Source organism: Xiphophorus hellerii, chromosome 21 (assembly GCF_003331165.1).
Source record: "Xiphophorus hellerii strain 12219 chromosome 21, Xiphophorus_hellerii-4.1, whole genome shotgun sequence".
Classification (NCBI taxonomy): Eukaryota; Metazoa; Chordata; class Actinopteri; order Cyprinodontiformes; family Poeciliidae; genus Xiphophorus; species Xiphophorus hellerii.
The window spans coordinates 23,535,141-23,549,167 of NC_045692.1; the positions used below are offsets into that span (position 1 = coordinate 23,535,141).

Consider the following 14,027-nt stretch of genomic DNA (forward strand, 5'->3'; position numbering starts at 1 on the left):
CCTATAATTAACTGGAACTATACTAAAATTCTGGATATAATATCCTTTATTTTTGTGTTTATGAATTTATTTATTAGCCTTTTGAACTGATGTGAAATAGGTTAGCAGTTTACTTTAGCTGTCTGCAAATTGCGGCTACAACAAGATTGCATCAGCATCAGTTGGTTGTTCAACAATTTGAATCTATTTTTAAAAAAATAGCATCTTCTGTTGAGTATTAATCACCAAAGTGATGTATGCATAATCACAGTACTTTGACCTTTTGAAATTATGAACACTAAACTGACTAACTAAACAATATCTGACGAATAATAACTAAGAAAAACTAGAAAAGCACTCTAAAAACTAAAACTTACTGAATTAGACAAACAAAAAAATCACAACGAAATAAAACTAAACAGTAATGAAAAAAATGAGCCCCAACAACCTTTAAGCAATCACAACGGTTTTTAATTTATTGTAGTAATTATGGTAGGTGCACCAATGTGAAAGTTTGGGTTAGTATAACTCTCTGATATTAATACTACCGATATGGCAGACAACAATAACGATGAAAATGGGAAAGTACAGAGAAAGGTCAAGATACTATTAGATAAGTGATAAACTGTGTAAGGAACAATTAAATGACTCAGTTTGAACAGTTTTTAGAAATAACAAACTCCTAAACGTGAATCAAAGGGAAGCAGATTTCTGGAAAAAAAAAATCTTTAGTTAGATTATGGAGACACTCCAGATGGTGCTAATAATCCTCTGCTGTTTGTCGATGAGCTTGTTTTGCACATGGTATTTTGTTGACTTCTGTCTGTCCTGAAAACAACACTTGAGTTTGTTTTTTTGTGGTTTCAGTTCAATAAACTGAGTTAATGGATTTCCCCAACTTTTATTTTCATTCCAGAACCTGACCCTGTGTTTTCTGTTTGTCTTCAAGAGGCCGAGGAAGTATGTCTGCTCTGTTTGATACAGTGAAGTCACCCATGTTTCCATTTTCTCCCAGACTTTCTGATGGGACAAACTCTGAAAAGATGGCACATCATTCCTGCCCCTGTTGGCCTTCAAACAGTGTTAGCACATGGTGTATATTTTGTTTTGGCTCCAGCCTGTATCTGTAATATTCTGACTCACAGTGCTGACTGCTCTAGATCATCTGGTAGAGCCCCACTAATGTGGTTCTAAATCTTCGACAGGCCTTAAAGGTGACCCATGTGGTCCGGGCCCCTCGGGTTGGGGAACTCCCTGCTTCAAGAGGTCAGAGAGAAAAACAGTGTCTTCCCTTAAATCAGTGCAGTTTCAGTATTTAAAGTGTTGAAAAGCTGAAATCACTCCAGGTTGGACAGCTAAGTTTTACTGTTGTGAAGTTGTTAGTTCAGATTTTATCTGCAAAGTTTCAAATCTGAAAACTTGAGGGATTCATTTATTTTTGCCATTTAAACACACATTTATCACATTCATTAAAATGTTGTAAAGAACTAAATTTGTGATGAATTTAAGAAACCCAAACTATGAGAAGTTCAAATAAACAGATTTTACAAGCATGGCAGGCGTATTGGACTTTGAAATCAGGACTTTGTTTGGAACCGTTTTCCAGTTTTAACTCTGAAAAGTACTGGGATTTGCTTCTTGTTTTGCTAATTATTATTAGCAACACATGCTGAAAACAGTCTTGGCAAGTCGTTGCGTTCTATTTCAATCAAAATAATAAACAGCTTACTAGTGGAGATATTGGTAGTTTTTTATAGACGCTGCAACCAAATATGACAATTTTTCAAGCCAGAACTACAGTTTATTCAGGAAACACCTCACACCAACATAGATTTGGTAATTATTTTTGCTCAGTGACCAGGCTAACTAGCACTAGCAACACAAGCAAATAATGTAATTATGTAATATTGTATTCATGAGATGCGACCCTTTCTAAAACCATTTACAGCTGCCCATTTTAACAGGTCAAACAGCAAATAAAACTTAATTTACATTGCGGCACACTACTGCAGAAGCTAACATCCTGCCTTCCTTATCTCTTGAGGCTACAGCCAATCAGAGATAAGGAAACAAAATGGAGCGCCAGGATTGGCTGCTAATCATGTAGCATTGTATCTGTGACATTTTTCTTTTGAATATTTTATTGTCACCTTCCAAAAATAATGTTGTCATTTTTTTTGCTAAAAAAATTTTCTTTCTTTTTTTTTAACCTAAATCATCGTGGACAGTTTTCTACACTTCATTTGAATCCTGAAGGAATACGTTCATTAACAGAAGTTGTAAAAAACTCAGTAAGTGACCAAGAACTATGAAAAGGTCAACTGAACTACTTAACTGCGTAGTTGCGGTTGCCATATTGGATTTTGTGCAGCACAGCTAACACTAGCATAGCACAGCTAGCTAGTAATGCTAATGCTAGCTTTTACGTAAACGGCAACCGCAAATACACTATTAAAATAATTTGTCGAAACTTTTCTTTAACTTTAACCTTTCTAAAAGAAAGTCTACATATTTTTGTGAGTATTTGTGTAAAGTTACACTTCTTTGTTTTTCGGTCGACATTTCCCGCCTCATGTAGCCAGCTGAACCCAGAAAGTTCTCCTCTCCTGATTCTATACTTGTGATCCGTGGGCTTAAATATTTGGCGTTAAAATAGAAGTTATGCAGGTGCCATTCTTCTGGGTTTTATTGTGTCGGAGTTGTTTTTTGTAGATGTGTAGATATGAACCTCACAATAAACTATAGAAAGTCATCTGTGTTTTCTCAGCGCAGAAATGAAACAATAATCTCTCCTTGCAGGAGAAACTCAAACAGGGAGCAGCTTTTTACTCTCCGGTCCCGCCTCCGCCTCCTCCTCCTCCTCTTCCTCCTGTGTGCAGGAATGGGGAGGGCAAGAAGTTAAAAAGAGTCCACCTCTGAGCCATTGTTCTAGTTCTGGAGCTCTGGAGACGGGTCGGGAAGCGGCTGCTGCGCTGCTGGTACCGGACGGCGGTCTGTCGTTATGACGGGCTCCGGTCCGAAGCTGGGCGTCCTGCTGCTTGTGGCGGTTCTGCTGCAGACGGTGGTCGTCACCATCACGGTGCTGCACTTCACCTCGGCTCTAAACTCGGTGAGGAAACGGGCTGATGGTTTTTGTTTGCGCACAGCGCGCGTTGTGCGTCATACTGATGCTGGTGCAACAAATTCTGCGTTTTCTACAAACTCTTGCAAGATATCTGATAAAAAAACTACACTTTTTTCCTACAAACGTTTCTATTTTTATAAGATTGACGTTTTAAACCATGCATGTTCACGTTAAATCTGCAAACACATGCGCAGAGGTGACAGGAAAGTTTGGAGGTAGACTTCAGCAGTTTTTATGGGTTTCTGCAGAGCTTGCGTGCTTCTCCTGCTAAACTGGATTTATTCCAGAGAGACTCCTGGTCTGTGTTTACAGCAATTAATCATTAACTCTCATAAAATGGAGCAGCAATAAGTGGGAAATGAAACATAAACAGATAAGAAGCAAAGAACGGGACACCTGCCAGGAAAATTTTATGATGACTCAGGCTTTTAGGAAAACAGAGATTGCCTCCTTTTAAAACAATGAATGAGGTGGATTATCAGGAAAATGGCTTTGAAACTTTTTTATTTTTGTCTGCACAGATGAAAGAGACATTCGCCAGGAGCAGCGTTTCCTGTCTAACAGGCTCCGACCTGCAGAGCATCACTGCTGTACGAGGAGATCCATGCTGGCAGGTGACCCAGCAGCTTCACCTGCTCATCGAAAAGGTATCACACCTGGCTCTTATCTGGCAACGCAGCAACACAGCAATGCTTGTTGATCAGCAAATTACCCACAGATTGTTCTCAAGTGAGAGTAGCATTACTTCAACATGTTTTTACTCAAGTAAAAGTAAAAATGTACTCCTTAGAAATGCTTTAAACTTCTGAGTAACTGATAATAACATTTTATATTAGATAGACCGAAAAATTGACAAATTTCATCACTTTAAAGATGAAATTGAAAAAATAAACCAAAAACACAATAACAAATCTGAGCAGAAGAAACATTTTTCAAGTCAAATTTTCCAGAATAAAACTAATAGATGTATACGTTAAAATATGTCATGTATGAATGTTTGTCACCATGAATTTTTCTGACTGATAAATTGTCCCAGAAGTTATTGCGATAAATTATAATATTGTTGTTTTGAGAATATTTTAATGTAATTTAATGATAATGGCATAATAATAATAATAATGCAAGAACAGGAAGACATTTTAAATATCCAAAATAAATAAACAAATTAAATTATAAATTAAGGTGAGCTCAATAATTTCCATTTGCATGATTTATTGTTTTTCTATTTTTTTTACAAAAAACTGGATGACGAAACTCTTCAGTTTGAAGATTTGGACTCAACTAGTCTTTTTTGCAAGACAATTTTGTTTACAGAGATTTTTAAATTCATTTTCTTTTTTGTTTCTGTTTGTTTTGTTTTGGATATTTAAAATACCTTCCAGTTGCAGTGTGTAAAAGTTTATCAGAATTAGAAGTTTATTGAGAATGTATTCTTACATTATTATTCCTTTATTACCATTATATTGCTTGAAAATGGTCTCCAAACACCAATATTATTGTTTATCGCAATAACTTCTGGGACACTTTATTGTTAAACAATCGTGACAGGCCTAGTTAAAAATATTACTAAAGTAAACGTAAAAAAATACGGTGTAGTAAAACTACTCCCAAAACAACTTTTTCCAAAACGTTGCTGCAGTGAATGTAGCTGCAACCCTCCTCTGCTGATTAGTTTGAATATGCTGACACTTTTTGGCAAACTGCTGAGGTTCAACAAGTTAATTTTTCCTCCTCTGCTCTGCATCAAAACTTCCCACACACTCAAAACTCAAAACTGCCCTGAAAGTTACGATTCCAAGAAGCTACTTTTATCCGACATTGCTATTTCTTCTTTCATGTCAACCTTTTGATATGAAAAAAAAACCAAACTCCAACTGTTGCAATAATTTGGTTCATTCTTTAGGTTTTGGATAAGCTGAGAACAATGAAAGCTCCTTTAACAGAGCAGAGAACAGGTAGTTATCCTTATTAATATGATTATCAGTGGCTTCCTGTGAACAGAGGCGGCAGAAAAAATGCCGAAATGATCCAAATCTCTGTCAGTCGCACAATGAGCTCCTTCATAGATGTGATGTGATCCTCTGCGGTCTAATCAGCGCAGGAATGCATTCACCTGCTCTGCTCCGACACACACACACACACACACACTGAGTTTCTTCATTTCACTGTTCATATTTGTACATTTTCCTCCTTCTCAGGCTTTGCTGCTTTCTTTAATGACTTAAGTTGGTTGTTTTATCAGTTGTAGTTTGAATAAATGATAGAAAACAGTCGTAGTACTGAGACACTTTGAGCTACAAGTATTGAGAATTCCTTAAAATTACAGTTCCTCACGAGAAATCCTGCAAAAATGCTAAAAACTCACAGTTAAAACTCTAATACAAGGATGGTGTTCCAAGGCTTAAAACAAATCCAACACGATCCGTGTTTCCACGTTTAAATTTCTTGAAGTATTGCATTGAAGCTGCAGTACTTTTATATAAAAAAGTGGGTTTTTTTACATACTTGTTAAATATGAGACAGATAATCTGAAAACAACCAATCAGAGCCAAGAGGAGGGTCTTAATGCTGTCAATCATTTTCATGTATTTCATGTTAAATGTACTAAAGGCGGAAAAATAATCAAACGTTACAGAAAAACTGTTTATCTGCTGTTGTTGGTGGCTATGCTAACTAGCCTAGCATTCATGACAAGAAAAGCTAGCAGTGGCAAAGAGCAAAGAGTGGGGGGAAAGAGCAGCGCCACACAAGATTGTGATTCGCAGCGCTAAGACCGATTGGTTGTTACTAGTTAGCACTGAGAGAAAGCAGAAAAACTCGATTTTTTCACAGATTATCTGTTTCATACCAAACTGTCACAACATAGAGACCATCTACACTAATATGTAAAAAAATAAAATACTTTTTAAAAGTTTTTTAAAGTATATAGGAAAATTTTAAATAATGTTTACAAAATGTTCTCATCCATTGTTGGGTCTGTGCCTTACCAGAGGCAGGAAAGTCCAAACTTCCAACTCGCCCCATTTCTCTGAGATGTGTGGTCCATTCTACTTGACAATCTCTACATTTTAACATCGATATCTGACATAATTAAGCTCTGTGTTGCCGGTTGATTCGCTCCAAAACATAAATCATAATTCTCTGTTTTTTCTTTTTTTTTTTGCAATATTAAAAAAATTTGCTCAAAATTCGATTGACTGTTGGATGGTACTAGTTACATGTTTTAGGTCTTTTTCACATTTTCAAACTTGGCTTTTTGCAAAGTGCAGATCAGTTTTTTATGTCACTTTTGGAGTGATGGCTTCTTCCTTTCTGAGCGGCGCTTCAGCCAGTGTTTTCAAAAAGTTTTTCACTTCTGTTTTGGGTTTTATTCACACATTTTGCAATAAAACACGTCCATTTCTGGGACAAAGAACCTGTTTCTTTTCTAAATGTTATGATGGATGGATTTTTATTTTAATTTTTCAGACTGATTCTTTGTAATCTGTCCAGAGATTTTTCTCCAAATGAGTCCAATTTTATGCTTGCAAACATGCTTTTACAGAATTAATTGCTATATTTATTCGTATTAAACCCCAAATTACATTAATACCGCCAAATAAAGTCATGCATATCAGAATGTTAAAATGTAATAAAAGACTTTAATTGATTGAAACAAGACCAAAAAAGCTCAAATATTAAATTTAATCTTGCGTTTTTTTCTAAATTCAGTTTCGTTTTTCATCAGTTTGGTTGCAGCTGCTGATAAGCTGAGCAAAGGAACGTATAACACGAGGAAGCAGCGAGCGATCGGTTTACAGGAACACGAAAGCTCCTTGCCCGTCTGAACACGAAAGCTCCTTGTTATTCCGCGAAAGAAACTTCCTGGTCGTGGTGTCAGCACATTTCCAGGGTCAAACAGCCGCCTGTCAGGCAGAGCCGACTGTTCTTCGCTGCAGATAAGGCGTAAAGTTGCAGCTCATGTTGTTGTTCTGCAATGAGTAACACGATGGGTTGCCTCAGGGCTTGTTAAAGTGAGATGTGTCAGAGAAAAGTCTGTTGAGTTTGGGAAGGTGCTGAAATAACCAGGAAAGCACCGAACACACATCTGTGTGACTCCGAATAATTGTTTGCATCTGTTCTTCCTGCAGTCTCTGTCTCAGCGCTACCAGAGGCGGATTTCATCAGCCGTGAGAGGTGGGGAAAATAAAAAACAGCAAAATCAAGAAAAAACAGAAAAATAATCTGGTCTCTAGGAGGTTTTAAAAGAGATTAAATAATCCCAAAAGCATAACATAAATAAAGATCTAAATTACACACAAAGCTAAATTACAAAGTGAGTGAAAATTGTGTCAACTGCTGCAGATTGAATATATAACAGTAGGACTGAAACGATTAATTGGGATTAATCATGATTAATCAATTATTTAAATAATTGTCAGATAATTTAGCAATTAATTAATTGTTAATTAGAATACAGAAACCAAAAATATCTGTACAAAAAAATATATATTTTGCATTTGACATCTATTTTTAGCTTCACCTCATCGAGATTTACTGAAGTAATGCTAAATTATTGCATTTTAGGCTGTTTATTTTCTTATTAAACTGAATTTAATTATTTCTTTATTTGCATTTTTTTAAAGGTATTTCTAATATTGCATAAAATGAGCTTAAGTGGTTAAATGAAAACCTGCAGAATGTGTCATTTTTAAAAATATGATTAATCGATTAATTGTCCAAATAATTAATTATAAAAAAATCGTTAGCTGCATCCTTAGTGTTTGCTAACATGATGCCAGGGTGGACAGACATCAGCAATGACCTTAGAGAAAGTATTGTTTCTGCTAATCAACTATAATCAATAACTGTCAATCATTTCAGGAATAAAAAACAAGATTATGTGAGACTCTGAAAGCCTGTTTGGAAAGAACAAATAATACCTTAACTAACTGATGACCAGGATGGCCAGAGGAAATGTGCAGTCAGCTCTGCTTGAAGTATTTCAGAGTAAAATGTAAAGTCGTTTTGGATAAATATTTGACCAAATTGGATCATCAACAGGACAATCATCCCAAAAATAGCAACAAAACCGCTAGAGCTAAAGAAATGAATCAATGTGTGGTAGTGGGATGAACAAAAACAAAAGATTGTTTTATTTATCTTATTTCAAAACGTAGTGAGGTCCTGAAGATTCTTAATATATTGGAAATTTAACATTTAAAGAGATGTCTTATCTGTGTTTTGTCCTTATCTTTTCTCTTCGTAACAGATGAAGTGTCCCGTGTTTTGCCCTCACTAGTGATGGAGGACAGGGCTTCACCTCGCCCCAAAGTTGCCGCTCATGTCACGGGAAGTTTTGTGCCCAAACTGGAGCGAGACGGAGGAGGTGAGAGAACCTTTACTGACTAAATTTGATAGAAAGAATCCTGTTTTAAATGTATTTTCATTGGACCTGAATCAGTTTTACAAACAAAACTAAATGCTTGAAGATAAAGCGTCCAACATAAACAAAGCTTGCGATAATAAATACATCAGTGTAAATGAAGAAATACATTGATTATATCAGGCCTACATTATGAGATAGTAATAACTACATTAATGATATGTGACCGTGTGAATACAAGCAGGTGTAGCTTCCAAAAGCAGCGAGCAATGCTTCATCGCTCATGCTAGCTTCTAAATTAATCTGACAAAAAAGTCTGTTTCTTGTTTTTTAAAAAAGCAATAGTTTATGGTCATTTTCAAATTCTACTCTTCTGACTTTCTGTATTGGTTTGCTGTGCTGCAGTGCTAATACTAGCTTCTATGTAAACAGGAGCAGTATGCTTAGATTTGAATTCAGCTCTGGTTTTTATTTTGTCTTCCTCTATTGCACACTCTTGCTAACAGCTTACGTAATTTCAAAAAAAGCAAATTGTAAAGTGGTGTTTTTCTGAATTCCTGTAGAAACTAGCTGTACTGCAATGCTAGCTTCTATGTAACAGGAAGCATAGGTGTGGATTTAATTTTTAAAATTTTCCATTTATGTCATTGTTGCAATGGTTATAAAATGTTTTTTATTTGCTTTCTTTTAGTAAAATGAACGTTGAGTTGCTAAAAGTTTTAGCCACCACAAAACCTGCTATGCTAATGCTTTAATTTCACATTTGTTCAGAGACAATGTATTCCAGATTTTTTTCTCAACCCCATGTTTAAAATGAAACTTTTTTCTGGTTTCAGATGCAGTTCCTGCAGGGCGACGCGTTCAGGGCCAGAAGATTTCTTGGTGGGAGGGTCAGAAGGGCCTGGCCTTCCTGCAGGACGTCCAGCTGCTGGATGGGGAGCTGGTGGTGTCGCAGCCTGGCCTCTACTACGTCTACGCCCAGACGTACTTCAGGCACACCCACTCCCTGGAGGAGAACGGCGAGGAGGCGGAGGATCGGGGGAAACCCCTGCTGCAGTACGTCTACAAAAAGGTGAACTCCTCTTTTTTAATTTGGCAGCAGTACCGCTGCATTTCACGCATCAGCTGCTTCTTAAAGGTCCCACTATCATGCAAAATTCACTTTTTCATGGTTCTGTACTTCGATTTTGGAGCTCCACCCACTTCATTACAAGCTCCCGCTCTTCAATAGCTCCTGGAAAAGGAAATTATTTTCTTATCAGCTGCAGTACACAGTATGTGTTGATGCATTTACTTCCAGGCGTGGAGAACAGAGCTGCGTGGCTTCAGTTTATTTCTACTTGCAAAGTTTCTGCAATGTTGCCAAAGAAACATTGCAGTAGTTTGTAGTTTACGCTGATCAGTTTAGGAAGGATTCCTCTGAAAACTACTAGCTGTACATGGCAGGACTTATCAAAAGACTTGGACTAAAGGAAGGGTTTGTTCCTACTGTTTGTCTCTAAACTGCAAATGATGGTGATGTAAGTACATGATGATGTGTTTTCTGTTGTTGTTCAGCATCAACATGATTTATCAGTTAGCATAAGCTAACGCTGAATGTTAGTCTCTGCTAACGCTGTGTCTGATGCAAGTTTTCTCCCAGGAAAATTGCTTTAAGAAATGCTTGTAGTTGACGGGAAATTTGAAAATATTACTAGGTTTTTTGTGTTATTGGAAGACATTATTAACAATTCCTAAACACTAACTATAAATTCTTACATTTGAAAAAATCTAAATTATATAAACAAACAATCTTAGCCTGGTGGGGGCTGAAGGAAAGCCTGGTGGCCCGCCAGGCTTATAATACTCAGAGGGAAACCCTGTGATGCTACGTTACTCACAATACTTGCTCAAAATGGAAGTTTATTTTTGCGTATTGAGACAAGTGTTTGTTCTCTAACCTCTCAAATACATATTTTAAGAAAAGGTTGCATTTGCAGAAAATTTTTTCTTTTTACCAAATTATTGTGCTGATTTCAGCTTCTTGTCTTCACATCATGGCGCACTGCGCTGAAGTGAATCCTCAGAGTTTAATTAATGACGATATAAATGTGCATCAGATCTGTTTAATCCTTCAGAGGTTAAAGGTTTGATGGTTGGTCAGGAGGCTCCACTTCTTCTTTGTTTGTCCCTCTGTGTTTCTATTTGGAGCCATTTTCACATGTCAAGGTGCTAATAATGTAAACACAGAGTTAGGGGGCGTGGCTGCAGCAGCTCATTTGCATAATGTAATTGTACAGCTCATTCCTTAATGAGCTCAAAACAAGCAGAACTGAGCTTTCATCTATCCTAGCATAATAGTGGACCATTAATCTGTTTTTTGGTGACTCACCGCCTGCTGAGATGGATCTGAAGAAACATTTAAGTCTTAAATAAAACGCTGATGTTGGTAATAATTGGTCCAAACCTCCTGCCTGTCAGACAAAAAGCCGGCTTGTCCTGAACATTTCACGTCTTTAGTTTGTGATGATTCACATCAGAACGAGCCAAAGCGCTGCGTCCCCTGACTTCGATCAGTCAAAACCGATGACTAATGTGGAGCCAGACAGTGAGCACGCGCTGCTTTGTGACGTCCAGAGACCTGGAGTTCATTAAAAGCTTGAGAAAAATTACATTCTCTCAAAGAATAAGCTCAACGGAGAAACGTTTCTCATTATTTACCCGTAAAACAAAAAAAAGTTAAACCTGAAAAAGTTATTTTCTAATCAGCTGCTCTGGAGAGAACCGTTTCCCAACATAAATAAAAAAGTCTCACGACATTCAGCGTCATTCCAGATAGTTTCTCTCATTTATCCCGGACTCCCCACATGTGTCGGTTCTGGTTTGTGTTGCTTTTTTCCCAGCGCCGACACAGATGTTGAGGCCCAAAAGAAATTGATTTTCTGGGCCGCAAGATTCCAGAAGGAGAAAATATTCACACAGATTGTTTTCATTTGTGAAAGAAACTTTACAGACATGTTTCTGACAGGTGAGGGATCAGGAAGACGCTCCGCCTGTCAGTTTATTAAACAATATGCTGTATACTGTTATTTTAATAGTCAATTATTCTATTGATTAATCGATTAAATTGGCACAATCTACACATTTGTCATTCACATTCATTCTTAAGCTTATAGTTAAAAATATTAGAAATATATTAAATCAAATAAACAAATTCAATTCCTTGTTTAAATAAGAAAATTAACATTTTATTGCATAAAACACAATTATAGCGTTCCTTTAGTGAATTTGGGTAAAACATATTTACAGGCATTTTTATCTTAAGATATATTTATTTTTACAAGCATAAAACTTTAAAGCTTTACAATGCTCAAGTCTGAGTAACTTAAATAAATGTTTTCTGAAGTTATTTATAGATTAACATATTTGCATGTGCCTGCTTATTTATTTATTTACTTTTTTTAGTCATATTGAATTACTTACATCACTTTTAGGCACAAATATTATAAATTTGATCTCTTATTGTTATAATTCTATTATTGATATAGAATATTAGAGCAAGCAGTTTTCCCTAGGGGATCAATAAAGTATATTCTATAATATAATATACATAAAAGCATTTATTTATGTATATTAAACAGAATACACATAAATAAATGCAAATAAAAGGTTTTAAATGTTGCCTCTATTTTACCTGGTTCCATACTTTAAACTTTTACACAAAATATTTGATTTGCTCATAATATTTATGGTACTTAGCGTAGTTAGCATGCTAAGCTATTTAGCACAGTACTTAGCATGTTAGCAGTGTTAGCAAACTGCTTTTTGCAAAGCAAATTTTAATCCCTGATTGATCGAAACACTTTAGTTCAGTTCAAGTTTATTTAATAAACGATGATAGAAACAAAGCAGTTGTTGTTTCTTAGCCACATGCTAATCAGCTGATCCCCCTGGTTTGGTCCGGGTTTGAACCAAAGTCTTGTTTCTGAAAACCTGTTTGTAGTTGGAGTTGCGTTGCTTTTCTTCACCATAAGCATTTTTTTGTCAGAATAGCTGATAAAATCTTTGATCTGCTGTATTTCAGTCTTTCATACAACATTAAGTATTTTTGTCTGGTTTTCTGTGCCTCTGCTCCAGGTGAACTCCTACCCGGTTCCCATCCTGCTGATGAAGACCAGCCGGACCTCCTGCTGGTCCCGCGGTTCCGACTTCTCTCTGCACTCCGCCCACCAGGGGGGGCTGTTCCCGCTCACCACCGGCGACCGCCTGTTCGTGACTGTGACCAACGCCTCTGCTGTGGACATGGACGAGAAGAGCAGCTTCTTCGGAGCGTTTCTCATCAGTTAGAGGGCCGATCGACGCCGATCGACGCCGATCGAGGTTTTGTTAAAATCGATCAAACTGCTGCAAGCGTCAGACTCTCCTGAGGAAATTCCTCTTTTGTCTTACGGGATCAAAAAACTTTGATGACACTGGTTGGCAGAAGAGACCAAACACGATAGTTTGGATTGTGGGTAAACTGAGACCGGACTCAACAGTCTCTGCTCAGCAAAGACAAAATCTGAAGAACTTTTCTGGTCTGATGAGGTCCAGAACCGGTTTCCACAGAAACTGAATGACTTCTGCTTCAAATACCTTTTTAAAAAACTGCTATTTCACAATTTTATTACAGTAAATATTTATATTTTTACCCCCTAAACACTTTAGACATCTGAGCCTGGGTTTATTTTAAATTATATCAAAACAATGTGTTTGTGCCATCTGGCAGATGAAAAGAATTACATAGGGATGGTTCATTTGAAAATAGCACTTACAACTGACATAAATTAGAATTTTTGATATAAAAAATAATGTAATTAGTTATAATTGGACATAACTCCAACCACCAGGTGGCGGTAAAGTGCTTCCATTATAATCGCAAACAAATAGGGAGCAAATTCACATTTAACCACCAGGTGGTGCTGTTTAGTCCTGATTTCTGGGGACTGAAGGAAATGATGTGCTACTGTCGTTTAAAACATTACACATTACCACAAACAGAAGGAGAAGAATTATATTTAAAATGTTATCACTTATATAAGTTCATCCTTTACAGAAGGAAGATCTAAATTTAACAGACAAAATAAAAATTAATTTAAACTGAAACATGAACTGCTTAACTTTTATTTGTCTAATCTATCTGACATTGTTTCCAAAAATATTTTCATGACCCTCAAAGCTTAGTAACACTTTCACTCAAAAATATGGCAAATAAAAAGCAGAGCGCATTGTGCACAAAATATAAGAATAAAAAAAAGTTTGGATTGTCTACACCGAAATATCTAAGTCATTTTATAATGTCTTTACTCCCAGATCTGTTTTGTTTTTTCTCATTTTTGTTTCATTTAAACAAATTTCTTTGTACCATTTGAGGACAATAAAAATGTGCACTGTAAAAACACAAAGTTTTACCTGTATTTTAGTTTTGTTTCTAGTGTAAATATATTAATACACTTGAAATAAGACAAATGTAACTTACAAGTATCTGTTCAGCAGAATATAGGAGCTTGTTTTAAGTCAATAATTCCTTAGTATTTGTAT

At 36.3% G+C, this 14,027-nt stretch overlaps 1 protein-coding gene across 1 annotated transcript; it reads left to right on the forward strand.

Moving 5' to 3' along the window:
* The first annotated feature begins 1,971 nt into the window (after positions 1-1,971).
* tnfsf10 (TNF superfamily member 10) lies at positions 1,972-13,757 on the forward strand. Its single transcript, XM_032550789.1, has 6 exons — positions 1,972-3,088; positions 3,625-3,750; positions 7,234-7,279; positions 8,355-8,471; positions 9,305-9,540; positions 12,585-13,757. Exons 1-6 carry the CDS (start codon positions 2,981-2,983, stop codon positions 12,792-12,794), a joined length of 843 nt encoding a protein of 280 aa, XP_032406680.1. The 5' UTR covers positions 1,972-2,980; the 3' UTR covers positions 12,795-13,757.
* Positions 13,758-14,027: the final 270 nt, after the last annotated feature.